The sequence below is a fragment of the Muscardinus avellanarius genome, assembly GCF_963383645.1.
Source record: "Muscardinus avellanarius genome assembly, chromosome: 15".
Taxonomy (NCBI): Eukaryota; Metazoa; Chordata; class Mammalia; order Rodentia; family Gliridae; genus Muscardinus; species Muscardinus avellanarius.
The window spans coordinates 77,964,648-77,988,801 of record NC_137801.1 but is presented as its reverse complement, the minus strand read 5'-3'; the positions used below and the strand labels follow the sequence as shown (position 1 = coordinate 77,988,801).

Sequence of the window (24,154 nt, the reverse complement as noted above, 5' to 3'; positions counted from 1 at the left end):
ATAAAAAAGCCAAATAGTGCTGGGGGGTGTAGCTCGAAGGTATAATGCCCCTCCCCCTGAGTTCAATCCTCAATACCCAAAAAAGTATAAAAAATTTAAACAATCAGGTTTTATTTATGTGGTTATTAACGGAGGTATTAGATACCAGAGAATATGTTCCAGTAACTATCAAGGAGTGCTGTCATTATATTTGTGTAGCATCCAGAAAATTCTATCATAGGTTTGTGAGAGTGAGGATCAAAGAAGATATCTTAGCGTTACGACCATAATTTTAACTTTGCAGTCTCTCTGAATAGTTCATGAGGACACTTACAGGTCCCTGGACCACACTTTGAGAGACACTGTATTCTGTGGTCAAACTCTGTCCTAGCCCCTTGAGAGCTGGGAGGAGCAGTCAGGGAGCAGGGCTGCAGACTTGAGCTGGCGCTATAAAAGACATCGTGGGTGGGTCCGTCAGGGGCCTGGAGGCTCTAGATGGGAGAGTGGAAACTCTGGAATCCAGCCTCCAATCTAGTGCAACAGCTGGATGGAATCCTGGAGGATGCCTGGCTTGCTGGAGTGCTATTTTGATTCCTATCCTGGGTTAATCATTAGGTCTTCTGAGCCCAAGTTTGCTCACAGATACTGCAGGGGTTTCCCGCAGCACCTGGCAGCACCTTCTCAACATGTCAGCAGAGTGACTCGAGTGTTCTCTGCTATTCTTGCCTAGTGATTTTTAAAATGCATTTTATTTCCCCTGGAAAAGTTCTTTTCCTGTTTATCCACATGCTTGCTCCCTCACCTCTAGCTGATCTTGGCTGAAATGTCTTTCAGGGTGACTCTTCCTGAGAATCCTATTAAAACTGATGCTGCAACCCACTCCCCTATCAGCCTTCCTTGCATTATTTTTTTCTGTGGCACTTAATCACCATCTTTTTATTTTTTATTTTTTGTGGGTCTGGGGATGGAACCCAGGGGCATTTGACCTCTGAGCTACACCCCCCAGCCCTATTTTTTATTCTGTTTTTTGAAACAGGGTCTCCCTGAATTGCGGAGGGCCTCACTGAGTAGTAGCTGAGGCTGTCCGCAAACCGTGATCCTCCTGTCTCAGTCTCCCAAATGCTGGGATTACAAGCGTGCACCACCATGCCTGGCTCCAAACCTTTTTTTTTTTTAAAACATAAACCTGAATTTTCAGTTCTGGATTGTGTGATGTGTTTTAATTACACATATGTCTGGCCTTTGCACTTGGACTCCTTTGGGAACTATCCTGTGCACTTATTTGAACAGTCCCTTTTAATAAATAGACACTCCATAAATGTCTGCTGCTGAGTTAAGATGCTCAGAAGCAAAGGGTGAAACAGTCTGGCCTTAGATGGACATATACCCAGAGACTTCTAAGAATCTCTGGAACTCCATCCAGTTTTCTGGTGTGTGTGTGTGTGTGTGTGTGTGTGTGTGTGTGTGTGTGTGTGTGTTACTGGGGATGGAACCCAGGGGCCTTCTACCTCGGGCTACACTCCCAGACCTATTTTATATTTGATTTGGAAACAGGGTCTCTTAATTTGAACCTGGGCCATCCTCCTGTCTCAGCCTCCCAAGTGCTGCGGGGATTACAAACTGGGATTACGAATGTGTGCCACCATGCCCAGCTAGAACGTTTTGTAAAACAAAAACAAAAAACAAAAACAAAACAAATGCAGTAGTTCAGTCCATGCCCAATAGGGACAGGAATAAACTGTGAAGTCAGGGTTTACTAAAATCATGGTTTCTGCCTTACTTAGGCATTGGGATCACCAGGGGAGCTTTAAAACTCCCACCTCTGGGGCTGCAGTTATAGCTCAGTGGTAGAGTGATTGTCTAGCATGTATAAGGCCTTGTGTGTGATCCCCAGCACTGAGAAAATAATTTCCTCCCCTGAGACCCAGCCTCCAGAGATGCTGATATGATTGGTCTGCGGCAGGACCCAGACATTGGACTTTGCCAGCTTTGCAAGTGACTCCACTGTGCAGCCAGAGTTGAGAGCCCTTGGGGATGCTGGATTTGAGATCTAAAGAAACAAGGAATATCAAGTCTGCCCTGTGCCTCTGGGAGGACCCTCCTCACGTGTCTCTTTCCTGTATATCCTTGGACTCCAGGTGCATTCTTGGTATCCCTTGAAAGCCTCCTCTAATCCCTGTATAGCCCCTTGCTAGGGTAGGCATGGGGAAAACTCAATTTTGGTGACGACTTTCTTGCTTTGAATCAGAATTTTGTTGAGATACAGGCTGAATACAGACACCTGCTCCTGGCAGGTAAATATACCTGGACTCAAAAGTCTAAAAAGTCTAAATCTAGCCGGGCATGGTGGCGCACGCTTGTAATCCTAGCATTCGGGAGGCTGAGACCAGAGGATCACAGTTCGTGGATAGCCTCAGCTACTCAGTGAGGCCCTCCATAACTTAGTGAGACCCTGTTTCAAAATAAAGAATAAAAAATAGGGCAGGTGGTGTAGCTTGGAGGCCGAGTGACCCAGTACTGCCAAAAAAAAAAAAAAAAAAAGTCTAAATCTTCCTTTGATCATTTTTATTCTGCAATAGTTTGTTTAATTCATCTTCTCCTCTCCTGACCCCTCCTGCCCGCCCATATCATACTTTAATGTTCTCTCTCTCTCTCTCTCTCTCTCTCTCTCTCTCTCTCTCTAGCAAAATGAACTGAATTCTTTCCTGTGGACTATAAAGCGAGACCCGCCATCTTACTTCTTTGGCACCATCCATGTTCCCTACACCCGGGTCTGGGACTTCATCCCTGACAACTCCAAGGAGGCTTTCCAGCAGAGCAGCATAGTGTACTTTGAGTTAGACCTCACGGACCCCTACACCATCTCGGCGCTCACCAGCTGCCAGATGCTGCCACAGGGCAAGAACCTCCGAGACGTGCTCCCCAGGGACATCTACTGCCGCCTCAAGCGCCACCTGGAGTACGTGAAGCTAACGATGCCCTCCTGGATGACCCCAGAGCAGCGCGGCAGGGGGCTCTACGCGGACTACCTGTTCAACGCCATCGCGGGGAACTGGGAGCGCAAGAGGCCCATCTGGGTGATGCTCATGGTCAACTCCCTGACGGAAGTGGACATTAAGTCCCGTGGGGTGCCTGTCCTAGACCTGTACCTTGCCCAGGAAGCCGAGCGGCTGAAGAAACAGACGGGGGCCGTGGAAAAGGTAGAAGAGCAATGCCGGCCATTGAATGGGCTCAACTTCTCCCAGGTGAGTCTCTTCCGCAAGAAGAGCTTGGTGGCGTTTGACAGTGTGAGCGAATCTACCCAGTTCCCACGTGAGAGATGCATAGCTCCTCTAAAAATTGTCTTTGCTCAATACTATTTTGGGGATTAAAAAGAAAGCCTAATGGTCACTGATACTACTTCTTTGTATATTGCCGAGAAAAAAAATTGTTTTTTTCTTGTCATCCCAATAAATATTACCTACTTTTGTTTTGCATGTATGTATGTGTGTGTGTGTGTGTGTGTGTGTGTGTGTGTGTGTGTATGCATTCTACCTCTGAGCTACCCCCAGCCATATATATATATATATATATATTTTTTTTTTTTTTGTGGTACTGGGGTTCCTGTAAGCCCTTCTACCTCCGGGCTACATTACCAGACCTATTTTATATTTTTTTTACTTTTGGAAACAGGGTCTCTTAAGCCAGTGCTTCTGGCTTCGAACCTGTGCGATCCTCCTATCTCCGCCTCCCAAGTGTGGGGATTATAAGCGTGCGCCACCATGCCCGGGCCTATTTTAGTTTTTATTTGGAAACAGGATCTCATTAAGTTGCTGAGATCCTTGCTAAGTTGCTGAGGCTTCTGGCTTTGAACCTGGGATCCTCCTATTTAAGCCTCCCAATACTGGAACTACAGACATGTGCCACCACATCTGGCATTTTATTTTATTTTATTTTATTATGGTACTGGAGATTAAACCTAGAGGAAGTCTACCTCAGAGTCTTAACCCCAGCTCTATCATTTTTTTTATTATTTTAAACAGGGTCTCACTAAATTGCCAGGGGTCTCACTAAGTTGCTGCGGCTGGCCACGAATCTGCAATCCTCCTGCCTCAGTCTATCAAGTATTGGGATTACAGGAGAACACCACCATGTCTGGCTTCTTATGCATTTTAATTCAGATTATTCATTGAGAAGCTACTTTAAGAGGCAGTGCACACGTGAATGCCATTCTGTTACAGGGCATGGCCTACTTTGATGATGATCTTGGCCATGACTGTTACTGGTGACAGCAGTCCATCTGATGTTCCTCTTTCAGACGCTGACCCAGGACTGTGTCTTTCCTAGGTACAGTTAGGTTCCTCTGGTGCATGGTTAATAGATCCAACCTTGACGCAGGAATTGAGGCTGATGTTTAAGAAGTCCTTCACTTCTCATAAGACAAACAATATTTTACCAAAGGGCCGTTGTTTAATTGTTCTGGCAAAAGTTGTTTTAAAGTATATTAGAAGCCAGGCGTGGTGGCGCACACTTGTCATCCCAGCATTCGGGAGGCTGAAACCTGAGGATCGCGGTTCGCCGACAGCCTCAGCTACTTAGTGAGGCCCTCTGCAACTCAGTGAGACCTGGTTTCAAAATAAAGAATAAAAAATAGGGCTGGGGGTGTAGCTCCGAGGTCAAATGCCCCTGGGTTCCAACCCCAGACCCGCAATAAATAAATAAATTAAATTAAATATATTAGATGGGTTTGATACTCAGGACTGCCAAAGGTTGCAGAGAGAGATGAGAAAACACACATTAGACAATTCTGGGGGTCAATGGGAAGTTTGTAATATGAAATAAATCTTTCTTTGTAAATGTCCTCAGTGGGTAGCCTTGAGATGTTGGGCCTCAGCATTTGAGATGACTGTTAATCCAATGTTTTAGTAGATCTTGAAATAACAAATGAGAATCGTTATTTAAAGGGTATAAGAACATTTTTTTTTTTTTGTGGTACTGGGGATTAAACCTAGGGGCATTTTACCTCCAACCTACACCCCCAGCTCTTTTTTTTTTTTTTTATTCTTTATTTTGAAACAGGGTCTCACTAAGTTGTGGAGGGCCTCCCTGAGTAGCTGAGGCTGACCTTGAACTGCGATCCTTCTGTCTCAGCCTCCCAAGTACTGGAGTTACAAGTGTACGCCGCTATGCCTAGCTTAGTTTTTATTCTATTTATTTATTTATTTATTTATTTATTTATTTACTGGTGGTACTGGGGTTCCTGGAAATCCTTCTACCTCCGGGCTACACTCCCAGACCTATTTTATATATTTTTTAAATTTGATGGTACTGGGGTTCCTGGAAGCCCTTCTACTTCCGGGCTACACTCCCAGACCTATCTTTTTATAGTTTTTTATTTGGAAACGGGGTCTCTTAAGCCAGTGAGGCTGGCTTCGAACCTGTGCGATCCTCCTGTCTCTGCCTCCCAAGCACGGGGATTAGAAGCGTGCACCACCATGCCCGGCTTACCTTTTTTAAAATTTGGAAACAGGGTCTCTTAAGCCAGCATGACTGGCTTTGAACCTGCACGATCCTCCTGTCTCTGCCTCCCAAGCGCGGGGATTACAAACGCAAGTGTGCGCCACGACATCCGGCTTTTAATTCTTATTTTGAAACAGGATTTAAGTTGCCCAGGGCCTCTCTAAGTAGTTGAGGCTGGCCGTGAACCTGTGATCCTTCTGTCTCAGCCTCCCAAGTACTGGGATTACAAGTGTATGGCACCATGATTGGCTTGTTTAAGGACATTTAACAGCCTAAAAATGGTGTGTTTGGATTGATAATGAAATAGAGGATGTATTTTGCTAAAATTCTATAATTATGTGCTCAGATGCTAGAATCTAGCATTTGTTTGGCACATTGAGCCTTATAGACAAGATAAGAAATTACTAATTGTCTGTTTTGATCTCCTAGGGATGGTTTCTTTTGTGTTATTTTGGAAACCTAAAGATTCATATTCTAACTTTTTGTTTTTGAAAAACAAATGCTTTGATTTGAAGGTTCATTGAATTCAGCCTCAAAAGTTTGAAATTTATGAGCGTTTTAATCTGAACCAGAGCCTTCTTTTATACTTCAAGCTGGGAGGATAGAGAAGCCTGGAAGTCAAATTAATAAAATTAATAATGCTAAAGCAAGATATCTTTGAGAGAAGAGGTATATCGCTATCTCTTAAAATAATACATTAAGCCGGGCGTGGTGGCGCACGCTTGTAATCCCCGCGCTTGGGAGGCGGAGACAGGAGGATCGCGCAGGTTCGAAGCCAGCCGCGTGCGCTAGCTTAAGAGACCCTGTTTCCAAATAAAAGTATACAATAGGTCTGGGAGTGTAGCCCAGAGGTAGAAGGGCTTCCAGAAACCCCAGTACCACCAAAAAAAAAAAACCCCAAAATACATTAAGAGATATTTTATTTTATTGTGGTGCTAGGGATTGAAGCCAGAATTATATATACCTCTGAGCTATATCTCTATAAATTTATACTTTTTATTTGGAAACAGGGTCTTGCTAACTTGCTGAAGCTAGTCTTGAGCCTGTGATCTTCCTGTCTGAAGTAGTGGGATTACAGGTGTGTGTAACCAACCCAAGTCATTTGTATTTATTTTGTTAACGGAATGAGTTCCAACTCATTCACTAGGGCCCTTCTCCTGCCCATTAGAGGGGTGGCTGGTTCCCTTCCTGTTCTCTGAAGCTCTGAAGGACGAAAGCAGGTGCCCATTAGATACAGTGGGACACAGGGGTGTCCAGGTCCCTCAGGCTCCGGAGCTGCTTCCTCAGACCCTGTGAACACTGTGGGGTAGAGGCCGAGGGCAGAGGAGTAATAACAGACCGAGTCTTGCCTTCAAGGCCGGGGAAGCCTGGTCTGGAGGAGCCTCTGGCTCTGTGCCCCAGGGCCCCACCTACCTCTTGGATCTGTGGAGAGGCAGGTCATGACTGAGGTGCCGCTGAGGCAAGGCTGCAGGGGCTGAGGAACACTGTCCTGGTGGAGGAGCATCCCTGCCCGAGCCAGCTGTGCGGGGTAGGAGTTCCGGCACCGCCACTCACCAGTGTAGGACTGAGCCATTCACTTAACGTCTCTGAAGTTATTTAACTTCTCTTTAGCTATTTCATTTTTCGAATGGGGATAATAACACCCCACCATCCTGTTGTCAGAAGCTAATTAAACAGTAGATTGGGAAGCCTTCCTACCTCTTATAAGATACCAGGGGGAGGCAGCTAACATCTGGAGCCTCTCGTATGCCAGGCTTCATTGGTAATTTTATTTTATTTTATTTTTTGTGGTACTGGGGATGGAACCCAAGGGCATTCTACCTCCGAGCAATACCCCCAGCCCTATTTTTTATTCTTTATTTTGAAACAGGGTCTCACTGAGTTGCAAAGGGCCTCACTAAATAGCTGAGGCTGTTTGCGAACCGTGATCTTCCAGTCTCAGTCTCCCGAATGCTGGGATTACACCACGCCTGACTTCCCTTTATTTTTATGTTTAATTTTTATTAATAATGGGGACTGAACCCAGAATATTTATACCTCTGAGCAACACCCCAGACCTTATTTTATTTATTTATTTATTTATTTATTGAGGGTCTGGGGATGGAACCCAGGGGCATTTGACCTCCGAGCTACACCCCCTGCCCTATTTTTTTATTCTTCATTTTGAAACAGGTTCTCACTAAGTTGCAGAGGGCCTCACTAAGTAGCTGAGGCTGTCCGCGAACTGTAATCCTCCGGTCTCAGCCTCCTGAATGCTGGGATTACAAGCGTGAGCCACCATGCCTGGCTCCTTATTTTATTTTGAAACAGGATATCACTAAGCTGTTGAGGGTCTTGCTAAGTTGTTGATGCAAACTTCAAAACTGCAATCTTCCTGTCTCAACTTCCTAAAGCAGTGGTATTAGAGGTATGCACCACCACACCTGGCTTTTAATTTTTTTTTGCAGTGCTGGGGATTAAACATCAGGCCTTGTGCATGCTAGGTTCTGAGTTCTACCACTGAGCTACACTTTTAGTCCCCAACTGTTTTTCTTATGTATGTATGTATGTATGTATGTAAGTATGTTACTAGGGATTGAACCCAGGGACATTTTATCTTTGAGATACACCTCCAGTCCTATTTTTAAATTCTTTTATTTTGAAACAGGGGTTCACTAAATTGCGTAGGGCCTCGGTAAGTAGCTGAGGCTGGCCACAAACCTGAGATCTTCCTGTCTCTGCCTCCCAAGTACTAGGATTACAAGTGTGCACCACCATGCCAGGCTCACCTGTCTCCTTTGGATGGGGCCAGTGCTGTGTATCCATTTGGCCTCAGGCCTCACTCTTCCCTATGGCCTTGCAGCCAGCCCCCACCCCCTTTAGTGATACTGGGGATGAAACTCAGGGGCATTCTACCTCCAAGCTATACCCCCAGCCTTATTTTTTATTCTGTATTTTGAAACAGAGTCTCACTGAGTTGCAAAGAGACCACTAAGTAGCTGAGGCTGTCTGTGATCCTCCTGGGGTCTTGACACCCTGCCCACCTGGCCCCTGTCAGTCTCCTGGCTCTCCATTTGTAGGGTTTACGTCCCTGAATCTGACTGAAGTTCAGTAACAGGACAGTCCCTGACATGGATGCCCAGATTCATCTTCCCATCTCACGGCAGACGCCACTCTTGTCCATCCGGATGGAGCCAGGTTACGGTTCCCATGCTCTGCCACTCAGAGGCTGTGCCTGTTTTATACCGCCAGCTGTTCCCTGTGTGAAGGAAGCTTGTGAGCTGGAGCTGATGGCTCCGCTGTGGTCTCACTGTGAGGCCCTTCACTTCCACAGGTGGGTTCCCACTAAGGATTCAGTTTCTCCTACAGAAACCATCCCCCTCAATCTCATCTCCATGATTACACACCCCTGGGCATCTGTACACGGGCTCTGGGTATGGGGCATCATCATGAGAAGCTGACCAAATGGCACTAATCACAGGACTCTCCTGCCACTTCCCCACCCTGGACTGGAGGTATCAGAGAGCTGGGGTGGGCGTCTATCTGGGTGAGCCTCAGTCTACTCAGCACTGGACTCTGGCCTTTGGGACCCAGCCACAGCTGGGTGTGGGGTCTGAGTCATGGATCCCTCAGCCAGGGAGGATGAAGCTAGCAGCTCCGGGGTTGCCTCTGCTATCCACAGGCAGGCAAGGCCTGCAGCTTGGGCTGTCCGCATCCTGGGGGGAAGCTAGCTGGATGCTCTTCTGTGGATTCACAATGTTCTTTTTTTTTTTTTTCCCCTTTGGTACTGGGAATGTAACCCAGGGGCATTCTACCTCCAAGCTACACCCCAGCCCTATTTTTTATTCTTTATTTGGAAACAGGGTCTCGCTGAGTTGCAAAGGGCCTCACTAAGTAGCTGAGGCTGTCCTCAAACCACCATCCTCCTGTCTCAGCCTCCCAAGTGCTGAGATTACAAGTCGGCCTTGCATAATGTTCTTATTTGAATGTGTCATGGAAGGAACCATTTCTTTGTTATTGTTTACTCTTGCCAATAGATGACACTAACATATTTCATATTTGCCTCCTCGGCTGTCCTCTACTGTACCTCCGGCAACATGCGAGGTACCCTTCTCTTTGCTCTAGGATCTTAATAACTCTTTCTTTTGGCTGGAAACCCTTTTTGTTCCCCATAAAATGAAACCCTCAGCAATGATTTGGTCCCGGAAGTTCTGCTTCTGGAAGTTATAAAATGGTGCATTTCTTTAGAGTTTTGGGTGTTGGGGAAGATGGGATTGTGTTTCTTGAGAGCAAGTTGTCTTTTGTTTGGTCAGACAGCTGACAGAAGAACTGGCTGTCAGGCGATTTGATGGACTGGTCCAGGGCCCGGTGGGGTGCGAGGCAGCCTTGCCCTGGGGGCTAGTGGTCTGGCTTAGAGAGGCAGAGAAATTTCTTAGAAAGAAATTTGGCCTGGCTGGGTCAGGGAACAGCATCCCAGGGGTAGCACATGGTGCCTTCTGCTGTAGTCCTCATGTATTCTCGTGTCCCTGTGTTGGTGGCAAGAATGTGAAGGTCCAGCTGGGTGTGGTGATGCACGCTGGTGATCCCAGTGGGGATGAGGGAGGCTAAGACGGGAGGGGCACAGGTTTGAGATCAGCCTCAGCATCTTAGTGAGGCAGCAACTTAATGAGACCTTACTTAAAAGAAGGAAAAAAAAAAAAGAAAAAAGAAAAGGAAAGAGAGAGAGAGAAAAAAAGAAAGAAAATTGGGCCAGGGGTGTAGCTCAGTGGTAGGATGCCCCTGGTTCATTCCCCAGCACCACATAAACCAACCAACCAACAACAAAAAGAGTGTGGTCAGCGAACCGTTTCCTCTTGGACTAACCCTGGACAGGCCCAGCTAGAGGCTGAGGGTGGGGCAGCCATGGTGACATGGGGATGGTCCACTGCCCAGGCCTCCTGCTTCTAATCTAGCTCAGCTTCTGAGCATTACCACCTGACCAATCCAGAGGTCTGAATTACTGAGCAATTCCTGCCCTCTCATCATAAATTCCAGTAAAAGTGGGAGATCTCATGTTTTGAAGTTGGCCACGGTGCTGATAGGTAACTTTCCCACATTTCTTTTTCTTTTCTTTCTTTCTTTTTTTTTTTTTTTTTGCGGTAGTGGGAATGGAACCCAGGGGCATTCTACCTCCAAGCTCCACCCCCAGCCCTAATTTTTATTCTTTATTTTGAAACAGGTCTCACTGAGTTGCGAAGGGCCTCACAAAGTAGCTGAGGCGGTCAGCAAATTGCGATCCTCCTGTCTCAGCCTCCCAAATGCTGGGATACAAGCGTGTGCCACCACACCCAGCTTCCCACATTTTTTTTTTTTTTTTTTTGGTGGTACTGGGGTTCCTGGAAGCCCTTCTACCTCCGGGCTACACTCCCAGACCTATTTTTACATTTTTATTTGGAAACAGTGTTTCCTAAGCCAGTGCACGCGGCTGGCTTTGAACCTGCGCGATCCTCCTGTCTCTGCCTCCCAAGCATGGGGATTACAAGCGTGCGCCACCACACCTGGCAAGCTTCCCACATTTTTTATACTTGGGTTGGAAGGCGTTTGAAACTGACATTCATTCTCCTTTTCTTTGATGGAGTTGGTTTACAATAAAGGCCTAAGGAAAAATATATAAATGCTCTGAAAGGGAACTTGTTCCTAAAATATGGGTAGATTTGTTCCTTCACAGGGGCTGTGACGTCCTCGCTGGTGGCCTCTGAGGGACAGCTGAGCCGTGCCTTCTGCCTGGAGCCCTGACTTGTGCTCTTGTTTTTGTGGGTGACTCAGCTTATACATGACTTTCTCGGTGGCCACTTCTCAGGCCTAGTTGATTTTCTGCAGTTCTCTTGGTGTCCCTGCAGAAGTGTCATGTGCAGCCTGGAGGCTTTGCCACTCTCCTGGTCCTTGCATTTTCAGTTCTCACCAGTGGGAGGTGCTCACGAGCGGTCGTTGGATGCTGAACAAGCCGCTGCTGAATGCATAGACCTGGTAGGATCTGTGATAGCCCGATTTCAGTGTGCGGAGCTGGGGAAGACCTAAGGGGTCAGAGAACTTGTAGGCACTGTGCTTATAATCAAAATAGCTGAATTGCTGTAGACCAGCATCTTAACATTCATATGAAGTCTAATATTTGTGTTTTGTTTGGATTCATTCTTTGCTTTTTAATGTTCTTTCCAAGTATTATTGTATCACATTTCCCCTTCCCTTCCTGCCCCCTCTCCCATCCTTCTTCCCCTCCTCCTCCCCTTCCCTCACCTTCTTGTCTTCCTCCCCTCCTCTCTCATTCCTCCTCCTCCCCTCCTTCTCCTCCTCCCCTTGTCTTCCTCCTTCCCTCTTCTCCCTCCCTCCCTCCTCCTCCTCCCCTCCTCTCCTCCTCTTGTCTTTCTCCTTCCCTCCTCTCCCTCCCTTCCTCCTCCTCCTTTTCCTTCTTCTTGGTACTATTTTATTTTTAAACAGGGTCTTACTAGGTTAATGAAAATCTCACTATTTGCTGAGGCCATCTTTGAGCCTTCAATCCTCCTGTCTCACTCTCTCAAGTGCTGGGATTACAAGAGTGCATCACCATGCCCAGCTTAGTGTGTGTGTGTGTGTGTGTGTGTGTGTGTGTGTGTGTGTGTTTGTGGTACTAGAGATTGAACCCAGGGGCATTCTACCTCTGAGCTACACTCCCAACCCTATTTTTCATTCTTTTTTATTTTATTTTTTTGCGGGTCCGGGGATGGAACCCAGAGGCATTTGACCTCCGAGCTACACCCCCTGCCCAATTTTTAACAGGGTCTCACTGAGTTACAAAGGGCCTCACTAAATGGCTGAGGCTGTCTGTGAACCACGACCATGATCCTCTGGTCTCAGCCTCCCAAATGCTGGGATTACAGTGTGTGCTGCCACGCCCAGTTTATTTTGTATTTTGAAACAAATTGCTAAGGGCCTTGCTAAATTGTGTCAAACCTGTAATCTTCCTGGCTTAGACTACCAAGTACTAGGATTTCAGGTGGGCGCTACCACGCCCAGCTGCTTCTCACATTTCTTATTCCTAGGCAAAGCTGGGCAGAAGTGCTGCAGTTTACAGAAAGTGTTGGAGAAGCTGGTCACATCTGTTCCCTGAATAAACTGGTTCCAACCTTCATTTAAGTGTCAACACAAATGTGGGCAGACTGTCTGCACAAATTGGAAGTCTGGGTGTGCTCTTACCTTTCCCGGGAGGGGTATCTTTCCAGGCTTGCAAGCGCCCACCCACACTTGTTCTTATTATTATAGCCGGGCGTGGTGGCGCACGCTTGTAATCCCCACGCTTGGGAGGCAGAGACAGGAGGATCACGCAGGTTCGAAGCCAGCCGCGCGCGCTGGCTTAGGAGATGCTGTTTCCAAATAAAAATGTAAAAATAGGTCTGGGAGTGTAGCCCAGAGGTAGAAGGGCTTCCAGGAACCCCAGTACCACCAATAAATAAATAAATAAATAAACAAACAAATAAATAAATTACACTATTATTATTCATACTACTAGCCCTTCCCTTCCTTGCTAGGGGTGATTTCCAAGTCTATGATGTAGGACAATAGCTTCTCTCCGAATTTGTCCTGAAGTTTAGGGCACAAATAAAGCTCATCCCAGCCCGTGGCTGGGGACAGCAGAGGCGGCACGCCCACTGCAGATGGGCTGGATTCTGGATACATCCTTTGCCTGACGAGGCCAGCTTTTCCCCATTTCTTCCTTCTGCAGGGCTGTGGTGAACTGGCTGCCAAGGAATGTGACTGTGGGGCAAAGTATAAAAATATAGTGTTTTTTTTTTTTTTGCGATACTGAAGATGGAACCCAGGGGCATTCTACCTCCAAGCTCCACCCCCAGCCCTATTTCTTATTCTTTATTTTGAAATAGGGTCTCACTGAGTTGCAAAGGGCCTCACTAAGTAGCTGAGGCTGTCCGTGAACCACGATCTTTTTGAGCAAGGCATGGTGGCAGTGTCTATAGACCCAGCTACTCAGGAGGCTGAGATGGGAGGATCACTGGGGCCTAGGAATTTGGGACTGGCCTGGCCAACATGGTAGAGACCCTGTCTGAGTGTTATATCGATGACTTTAATGAACATGGTAGAGTTGGAGCCAGATTTTCAAGGGGAGCCTGGGATTTAGACAGAAAAACGGAGAGGAGTTTTCAAGTGGGCCAGCTATGCGGGCAGCCCTGGGGAGATACTCTGTGTGAGAGCTAGCTGGGTAGGGGCTGGGCTGGGAGATGATGTTGGGGTGGGGGGCTTGCATGGGAGGCTAGGAAATCCGGGTGCACACTGTGTGCAAAAGGGCAATGTAGAAGCTGTTTTCTGGAGGAATAACAGACAGAGCAGTGTGGTAGGACAACGCATCTGGTGGTTGGGTATGGGCTGGACAGGGGCCAAGCCACGGTCAGTACTGCAGTGGTGTTGGAGTCCGTCTCTCTGCTAAGGGCCTCAGAACCCTGCGCCTCCCTAGGAAGGGAGCCCCGGGAGCCGAGACAGCTGGGGAGGAAGGCTTCTGACCGTTGAGTTGCTTTGTGTGTGGACTTGACTGTGATCTTGAGGGGAAACTTGACATGGACGCCCATCAAGTATATTGGGAAAATGTAAAGTAAGAGAAATGCTGGAAACAGGTTAGATTCTGTAGAAGGGAAACTGTCGAGAGCCCTTTAGGTAAATGGCTTCAGGCTTGTGCCTGATTAGCCCGGTAACAACTCCGTATGGGCTAGGACGTGTCCTCGCGCCACTGTGCTTGTTACCTGCGTCTTCATATGATTCCGTATAGGTTGTTGCTTCTGAAACTCGGTTGTCTGGCGCAGCCTTAAACATGGCAAAGGAAAAGCACTGCGGAAGTTAAAAGAGTAGAGATTTGAGTGGAGCAGCTGGGGCAGTCCAGACGTGCCCAGAGGTTGTGTCTTTGACCAGGCCTTGGAGATGTGGAGACTGCTGCTAATCCTGGCCACGTCAGCACTGGGGGGCTCTGGGGGGACATCTGCTTGGGGTATGGAAATAGAACAATACGGACTGGGTGGCTTGAGGAGACATTTATTTGTTTTTTTCATAGTTATATAGACACAAACTTCAAGATCACAGGGCTTCCACGATTGGTTTCTGGTAGGGCTTCTGTCCTAGGCTTAGTGATAGCTGCTGCCTCTGCCCATATCTTCACATCTTCACAGGTCCTTGACTCTGTGTGAGCTGGGGAAACAGAGAGAGGGAGAGGGAGAGGGAGAGGGAGGGAGAGAGAGAGAGAGAGAGAGAGCGCGAGAGAGAGAAAGAGAGGGAGAGAGTGGGAGAGAGATAGGGAGAGAGGAGAGGAGAATAGAGGAGAGGAGAGAAGAGGAGAGGAGAGGAGAGGAGAGGAGAGGAGAGGAGAGGAGAGGAGAGGAGAGGAGAGGAATACGAAAGTGAGATTCTCTGGTATCTGCTCCTAGAAGGACACAGGTCATTAGGATCAGGACCCCTTTCTTCTGACCCCATTTAACCTTAATTTCTCCCTTAAAGGCTCTGCATCTACCTATGGTCTGTGGGGTTTAGAGCTTCAACAAGAGGAATTTGGGCCGACAGGTCTCAGTCTCTGACAGGATGAGGTGGGCACGCTGCGTCCGCTCTTGGCGGTCAGGGCAGGGCTTGGGCGCTGAGGAGACCTGCCCAAAGACAGGAGAAGGCTTGGCGGGCGTCCAGGAGGGGGCAGGCGGCGGGGGCAGCTCAGTCTGAGCTGCGTATTCTTGCCTTCCTTCCACATTCTCCTGGCATTCAGGAAGAACCATCTTCTACAAAATGGTCCTTCTTCAGGTTGGAAATGTCACCCCAGGTCAGTTTCTCGGGTCTCTTTGCTGAGGAGAACTCGGGTGGAAGTTTTGAGAAGTGGCTCCCTCTTCCCAGAAGCCAACCTGGGTGGCAACACGGGGAAGCGCCGGCCCCAGCCTGGCAATGGAGGCCTAAAAATGGAGTAGGACTTTCACCACCACCTTGCCTTGAGGCTGGTGTAGACTATTCCAAGCGACCAGTTCTCTTTCAAGTGCGGGCGGTGGGACTTTACAGAGGAGCCTGGGAAGATGGTCCCCACCGCCTGCACACCTGGGCAAGGCGGGGAGGCGGGACCAGTCATCCTCAAGGTGTCTTAAAAAATTATCTGGGTGAATGGTCTGAGGACAAGAGACCCTACTGCTCCCAAGCTATACTTCAAGGGACTGAATGGTTCTCACAAGCGAAGGAAGAAAAAAGAAGACGCAGCAACCCCACGCCCCAGAAGGTGAGGCCGGGGGCTGAACAGATGGGAGGCCCTTTGTTCCGGGGCTGGGCGCTGTTGGGGTGGTGGGGGCTCCTGCCCCTGCGGATGGGCGGTGCCTTTCATATGCAGAGCAGTCCTTTGATCCCAGGGGGATGAAAGTGCTGGAAAGTGGAGAGGCTCTCTGGGGGGCCTTTGTCTTCTACAAAAAAAGGCATCTGCCCAACTCGAACCCCCTCACCCGCCCCTTCAGCCCCCCGGGCTCCCGCAACAATGCCCCAACTGGGACCTGGGTCTCCCCGCAGCTGAAGAAGTCTCAGCAAAGAGAAAGAGCCCCGCCGCAGATGCTGGACCGGGGACTTAATCGATTCTTTCCACAGCCCAGAAAGAAAGGGAGAGAGGAGAAGGCTGTGGGGCGAGGGGAAAGGGAGACCTGGGGGCAGAGGGGAAGGACGGGCGGAATTCAAACGCTGCTGGGAACTTGTGATAAGCTGGTTACTTTTCCAGTGAAGCTGCTTTTCAGAAGACGGTACAGGTGAAGGGAACATGCGCCATCAGAGGGAGCAGGGATGATATTCTGCTGATAAGAAGACTTGATTCGGGATGGGCCGAATGTCATCCCTTAAAAAATAGACATGCAGCCTAATACAAGGCCAGTGTTAACGCAAAAGTAGAGGATGTAAAAAGTAAACGCTTTTAGACTTTGCACCATCGGGAACTCCATGCGGATGGGAGTTTGCAGTTATTTTGAGTGGTTCTTCCTTTCTTGCCGCCTTGAAATCCAGACAGAAGCAAATTTGAAGCCTGGTGCAGTGGTGCACACTTGTAATTCCAGTACTTGGGAGGCTGAGGCAGGAGGATCGCAGGTTTGAGGCCCTCCTCAGCAACTCTGTAAGACCCTCAACAGCTTTGTGAGACCTTGTTCCAAAATTAAAAAAAATGAAAAGGGCTAAGGATATAGCTTGGAGGTAGAGAGGAAGAATCCTCTGGGTTCAATCTCTAGTACAGAGAGAGAGAGAGAGAGAGAGAGAGAGAGAGAGAGAGAGAGAGAGAGAGGAGAGAAAGCACACATGCACGCTGGCCACATCTGTCATTACCATGACAGCTCACATCTCTCCTGGAGAGGATATAATTTGATTTAAAAATGATGTGGGTAGGGAATTGTCATTCCACTACCAGTTGGAGACTTGCACCAGGCACTGATGTGGCGCAGCACATACCAGCTGCTTGCCAGTGGCATTTCATATTTAAAAGAGAGCAAGGTATGCCGGGCGTGGTGGCGCACGCTTGTAATCCCCGCGCTTGGGAGGCGGAGACGGGAGGATCGCGCAGGTTCGAAGCCAGCCGCGCGTGCTGGCTTAGGAGACCCTGTTCCAAATAAGAAAATTTAAAAAAAAGAGCAAGGTATTAGACACTCATTTCTTCAGGTTCTTTTTTTTTTTTTTTTTTTTTTTTTTGCGTTACTGGGGATGGAACCCAGGGGCATTCTACCTTTGAGCTATACCTGTTTTTTATTATATAAAAATATAAAATATATATAAAAATAAAAAGCGATACCCCTATTTTTTATTCTTTATTTTGGAACAGGGTCTCACTGAGTTGCAGAGGGCCTCACTAAGTAGCTGAGGCTTGTCTGTGAACTGTGATCCTCCTGTCTCAGCCTCCCAAATGCTGGGACTACAAGTGTGTGCCACCATGCCTGGCTCTCTTCAGGTTATTTTAAAAAATTATTTATTTATTTATTTATTGCGGTGCTGGGGATAGAACTCAGGGACTTTCTATCTCCAAGCAACACTCCCAGCCCTATTTTTTATTCTTTATTTTGAAACAGGGTCTCACTGAGTTGCAGAGGGCCCCGCTAAGTAGCTGAGGCTGTCCTTGAACCCTGGTCCTCCTGTCTCCGCCTCCGGAATACTGGGATGACAAGCGTGCGCCACCATGCCGGGTCTCTTCAGGTTCTTGAAGCTGTAACCTTGGCGTAAGTCCTGGCTGTGGTTTCCAGGCTTGCCTGTGTATTGGAGCCACCTGGGGGTGAGTGCAGGTGGAGATGGCCAAGAGCACAGCGGTGATGGCAGAAGATGCCCATGTGGTTTATGTGTGCACATGTTTCAGTGAACCTTTGTCTTGCGACGTATGACCTCAAGTCGGCTTGGGAACTCTGGCCCATTCTTTTTTCTCTCGGGGAGAATCCCATCACACATTAGTATATCAACGACTCTGAGAAATTTCATGCAAATAAAACCTGGCTGATCTGTGTAGCTCTCATTTCTCCCTTTCCCCCCACACTGATTCCTGGTAACATCCCATGGTCTCATGAGTCCATTCACTGGCAATGCCGCTCTGATGGGTAAAAAGGCACGTGTGTCTCCCTGGGCTCCTGCCCAGCGCTTTGTGCAACTGGAACACACTGCTGTGTGGGGCCCTCTGTCCCCACCTGCTCCCCTTTCCACCTCCTGGCTTCTCCAGTCATTCCTCCTGAGCCCCTGACCTCCTGGTCACTCCTGTAAAAGGTTGCCTGTGTTCCTCTTAGGGCAGGTCCCAGGTGTGATCTGATCACAGCTGATTTGGGTAGGACCATCCTCCTTTTCTCTGAATGGCACTTAGGGATTTGTATTCCTTCTTCCTTTTTTCTTTTTCCTTTTTACCAGCAGTATCTTTATATAATGAACTCAGAGATGAGGCTATTTCCAGCCAGGGATAAAAGAAATAAGCAGAGGTTACCACATTGGTGAACTCGAAAGGGGACTATGTTTTCTCCGCTCTCTCTCAGGTCATCTTCGCTTTGAACCAGACCCTCCTGCAGCAGGAGAGCCTGCGAGCCAGCGGCCTTCCCATCCCCTACTCGACGGAGGACCTCATCAAGCACTACAACTGCGGCGACCTCAGCTCTGTCATCTTCAGCCACGACAGCTCCCAGGTGAGTGAGCTTGCCCTCTGCGGAGCTCAAGAACCAAGAGGCGACCCACCGACACCCGGATGTCCCATGCACAGAGGATGGAGGTCACGCAGGGCTCTAAAAATAAAACTGGGCAGATTTAGATGTCACTCAGCGAGATGCCGCGGCTAACGAGGCATTCCTTCTGATGCTTTTAGGGACAGAGGAGAAGCAATCAGGGTTAATTCTAGGCTTATAGTTAAAGGAGGAAGTTGAAAGGATCCAGTGGGTAGAACCAGCCATCAAGAAGGGGAAGGTCCAAGTCTGATGGCCAACTGGATGACTTGGTGACACTTTTGAAAAATGATGGGACAAAAATTGGGCTGCAGCGTTCAGTGGCTTTACGTTTTCTGTGTTCTTGGGATTCTTACAAGGGTAGCACCTACAAGCTGGGATGGCAGCCCTCACTGGCAGACATGGATCAACCCATTCCTCGGTATCGTAGGATGAGTGTGGCCAAGCTGGTGACATTAATGTGTGCCCAGGACAAATCGGGAAGTGGCTGGTCAGGCCAGAGAGGACACAGGCCCCCAACAGAGGGAGGCAGAGCAGATAGTTATCATGCTTTTATCAGCAGACTTCCAGTGGGACCAGTCCTGGTGCCCTCCTTCACTGCGATCTTGTGGCAGCTCAGCTTCTGAGGGAGGGGACTGAGTCGGCTTCCTTTCCAAGACCAGGAGCCTCACACACAAGGATAGTTAGGAAAGATGGAAGCCGGCAAGTGTGGCTGATGCTGTCCAGCTGTATTGTAGACCTAGAGACCTGCCTGCAAGGAAATGCATGTGAGTGTAGGGGAAAAGAAGGAGACGCGTCACTAAGAAGAGGAACAATATAGGCTGAGCCCAGCATCAGCCCAGAAAGGACTGATTTTCTTACATATATTTTCTTAATGTAAATACATGTAAGATATATTGTAATATAATAATATATAATATAATAATGTATATATAATAATGTTTATATACAGTATAATATGATAAGGTAAGAAAGGAGATGATTTTCTTAATAATGGAAGCCGCACAAGGTGATGTACATTCTAGAAAGTTTGGAGGGAGAGGAGGAAAGGGAGAAGAAGAAACACATTCAAGAGGGCATGGCAGAGTGGGCTGCAGATCCTTCTTAGGTGCAGTCTTGGTGGGGCTGGAAACATGAGAAAAAAGTCAAAATCAGCTGGGAAATGTAACAGTTGAAGAAGCAGAAAAAAGTTAACATGGGTGGAAGACTTGGAAGTTGGGGGGAAATGGTGAAGCTGATGGAGCAGACAGGAGACAGACGGCTTATGTTTTTCTTTCTGCAGTTCTTCCATCCATGTTCTGGCCATGGGGCCCCCTTCGGATGAGGTGGGGTGTCAGGGGATGTGCCTGACTTGAGCGAGGACCAGGCTGGCGTGGTGTAGGTTGGTGGTGACCACTGGAGTTTAGAAGCTGGGGTAGGATGGTGGAGAGGGAGGGAGGAAGGGGGGGAAGGAGAGAGAGAGGGAGAGAGAAAGAAGAAATGAAGAAGAAGAAGAAGAAGAAGAAGAAGAAGAAGAAGAAGAAGAAGAAGAAGAAGAAGAAGAAAAAAGGAGGAGAAGAAGGAGGGGAGGAGGAGGAGGAGAGGAGGAGGAGGGGAGGAGGAAGAGGAGAGGAGGAGGAGTGGAGGAGGAGGAGGAGAGAAAGGGAGGGAAGGAGAGAGCACGAGCACGTTGGGCACTCTGTGTTAGGGTCTTTTCTTCTGGGTGGGAAGGTTGATAGAAAGGAAATGGGCAGGAGGATTCTACATCAATGGATTGATTAGGAAGAAAGACGAAAGTGTAGAAGATGATGGTTATTGATTTGAAAATAATTTCAAGGAGCCAGGCGTGGTGGCGCACGCTTGTAATTCCCATGCTTGGGAGGCGGAGACAGGAGGATCGCACAGGTTCGAAGCCAGCCTTGCTGGCTTAAGAGACCCTGTTTCCAAATTAAAAAAAAAAAAAAATATATATATATATATATATATACACACACACACACACGGAGGTCTGGAGTGTAGCCCGGAGGTAGAAGTGTTTCCAGGAATCCTAGTACCACACCACTAATAATAATAATAATAATAATAATAATAATAATAATAATAATAATTTCAAGAAAATAGCAAAAGGAAATCTATTACCCATACAATGGGAATCAATGGCTACGATGGTGACTTTTGAGAGGTTACCAGAAGTAGGAGAAGAGGCTAGGTAGAGAGAGTGACCAAGGTAATGGTTAAGATTGGTAAGTCCCTGGAAAGGGGCAGGAGGCCCAGGTTTGGGAATGCAGACTGTCTAGAGGGCAGGGGAGACAACGCAGTGTGCCAGGCTCCTCCATGGACATTTTAAGAGCCACCCTGACGATTACATTTTGGTGTGTTTGCACCCTGTTGGTAGACAAAATACTGAAACTGGTTGACATGTGTGTCAGAATCAGGTGAAATATTGGCCCAGGAGGGCGAAGAACATTGAAGAAAGCAAGACAGAGAAATAGGAAGTGGAGAAATAATGAAAATGCAAATGTATAAAATTTGCAAAACAGTTAAATAGTTATAGAAAATCTTGTGTTTCAGGTAGCAGAATCATAATTATTCATTCCAAGATATATAATCTTATGCCCGGTATGGTGGTGCACGCTCCTAATCTTGTAATCCCAGTACTTGGGAGGCTGGGACAGGAGGATCACAGGTTAGTGGCTAGCCTCACTGATTTAGTAGAGCCATCTGCAACTTAGTGAAACCCTGTTTCAAAGTAAAAAATAATAATCCGGGCGTGGTGGCGCACGCTTGTAATCCCCGCGCTTGGGAGTCAGAGACAGGAGGATCACGCTGGTTCAGAGCCAGCCTCGCTGGCTTAAGAGACCCTGTTTCCAAATAAAAAATATAAAATAGGTCTGGGAGTGTAGCCCGGTGATAAAAGGGCTTCCAGGAACCCCAGTACTGCCAATAATAATAATAATAATAATAATAATAATAATAAAAAATAGGGCTGCGGGTGTAGCTCAGAGGTAGAATGCCCCTAGGTTCCATCCCTAGTAAACCCCCAAATATGTAATCATATAATTTTTTGTAAGAAAAGCATATGTGAGTCATATAGGCTTAAACTGTGAATAAGCTATGCAAAGATAGTGTTTCTTTAAATAAGTACATGACACCAAACAGAATCTTTAAAATGAGACAAAAGTATGAATTAATCATTACTCCTAGGGATTGAATTCAGAGGCCTTCTACATCTGAGCCACACCTCCAGCCCTATTTTATTTTATTTTTAAAATTTTGTAACAGGGTCTTGCTAAGTTGCTGAGGCTGGCCTCAAACCTAGGATCTTCGGAGCTCAGCCTCCCAAGTACCAGGGTTATAGGCGTGTAGCACCATGCCAGCTACAGAAGTACAATTTTTAAATAACCCAAGCGCCCTTTCAATGCGTGTGGCTTGATGCTTTTTCACTTTGGTTCCAGAGAATGAGATTGCAGGCGGGAACACGGGAGATTCCCAGAAGCCTGTGTCCCCCACCCTTCTCTCCACAGTGCAGCCCAGGCTGCAGGACTTGATGCCCGGCTGAAGCACTTTCGATAGTCACCCTTACTCTCTTCCTTTCTCTTTCTCTTGGTGGAGGTCCCCAATTTTATTAACGCCACTCTGCGGCCTCAGGAGCGCGTCACCGCCCTGGAGATCGACAGCTACTTCCGCCGTGAGCTGATCTACAAGCGGAACGAGAGGATGGGGAAGCGGGTGAGGGCGCTGCTGGAGGAGTTCCCGGACAAGGCCATCTTCTTTGCCTTTGGAGCTGGTGAGTTGCAGGTCGGCTCAGGGCCCGCGTGCGCCACGAAGAGAGAGGCAGGTGGCAACCTTGTTCAGTCCCAGAGAGGCTGGGCTGCAGCTGGTCCCCCGGCATCCAGCCTGGTGGAAATGTGGCTGGGTGGCCGGTGCATGTGACATTGCCCTTTCCTTCCCTGGGCTGAGCGACTCATATCCCCTTTCAGGGCATCCCCCTCCCCCCCACCACCTAACTTCCTTCCCCTAGGCCCCACCTCTTTAGGGTTCCGCTTCCTTTCAATAGCACCACAGGCTGGGGACCGTCCATTAACACATGGATGTTTAAAGGACATTAAAGATTCAAACCACAGCTCTTTGTTAAATTGGACAACTCACCACCCTCAGTTTCTTCACCAATACGATGGAGATTTAGAAAACGCTTTGGGAATGGCAGAGTAAGGGCCTCCAAAAACCTGCTCCTCCGTAAACACCATAGACAAAAATGGTCAAAATCAATTTATGCAGAGCTCTAGACATTAACTAAAGGATACAAAAGTCCTAGTGTTTATGTGAGAAAACTAGAGCTTTGTGGCATCTGCGCGTGCCCACTTCTCATCCTTCTTGCCCTTGTGTGGAGAAGTCACGGAAACCAATGGTCTGGGAACTGTAGGAGCTGTGACAGCCAGTTGCCTGACAGTTTCTAGCGAGGAGTAATGGGTTTGGAGCTCCTCTGAAGCTTCATCCTTAAAGCACTGTCACTATTTGATCGATCTCTAGCTCCCTGAGAGTCATTCCAGGCTTCTCTTTATTTTGTCGGACTCAGAGCTCACTCTGTGTGCATAGCCTTATTCCTGGGTGTTTGTTGAAAACAATCAGTGGCGGTTGTTTAACATAGTATCTGCCCGCAACACCAATATAAGGTGTGGCTTACAAGGGTCTGAACACAAAACCTAAAAGGAAAATGGACATGAGGTGCCCCCATCGGGGACTTTGAAAAGGTCTGACATATTCCTGGGAATCGTAAAGGAGAGGGCTGTGCACATGCTCAGAAAAGACCCAAGAAGTTTCCTAATATTTTACCTCTGACTGATTTTGAGGCTCCTTGCAAGCAGAGGAAGAAAGTAAAGGCATGCTTCTGAGCTGCCTGCTGGAGCATTGAAGGCGCGCAGACCCCATGCAAACACTGGGAAACCTACTGGTTCAAGGAAATCTTTGTACAGGCTTTCGCTGATCACTAAGTTAACTGAGCAGAGACTTTGGTACCCACACATGAAAAATAATACAGACAGAATTAGTCCTAGAGCTAAATAAGCAGATAGTAGCAGCAACAATAAAACAACAACAAACAGCAATAGCAACGCTCCTGAGAAGAGGGCTTGGTTTGATGTAATTTAACATTTTAAATATTTAAGTACTTATGTATTTAAATTTAACAATTTAACAAGATTTTTGGGTGTAGGCTTGTTCATTATTCTCTTTTATCATCCTTTTACTGTCTCTGAAATCAGTAGTGATGCCCCTTTTTTTTTCTCCAGTATCAGCAATTTCTGCCTTCTCTGTTTCCTATTGGATAGCTTGGCTAGAAGCTCATCAATTGTATTCATCTTTTCAAAGAACAAGCTTTTACTTTTGTTGATTTTTTCTGTATTGATTTTATGATTAAAATGCCATGACTTCTGTGTTCATTTTGGTTATTTTCTTTCTGCTTGATTTAGGCTTAAATTGCTATTCTTTCTCGATTTTTTAAGGTACAGGCTTAGATTATTAAATATATACTTTAA

General features: G+C 47.4%; 1 protein-coding gene across 1 annotated transcript in view; it reads left to right on the top strand.

Annotated features, from left to right (window-relative positions):
• TRABD2A (TraB domain containing 2A) overlaps positions 1-24,154 on the top strand; it is a gene marked incomplete at both ends in the record, with an annotated part of 34,812 nt that overhangs the window by 1,241 nt on the left and 9,417 nt on the right. The window contains 3 exons of the mRNA XM_080711416.1: positions 2,664-3,224; positions 18,462-18,608; positions 22,233-22,407. Coding sequence (XP_080567542.1) covers positions 2,664-3,224; positions 18,462-18,608; positions 22,233-22,407 — 883 coding nt within the window. The remainder of the gene's footprint in view (positions 1-2,663; positions 3,225-18,461; positions 18,609-22,232; positions 22,408-24,154) is intronic.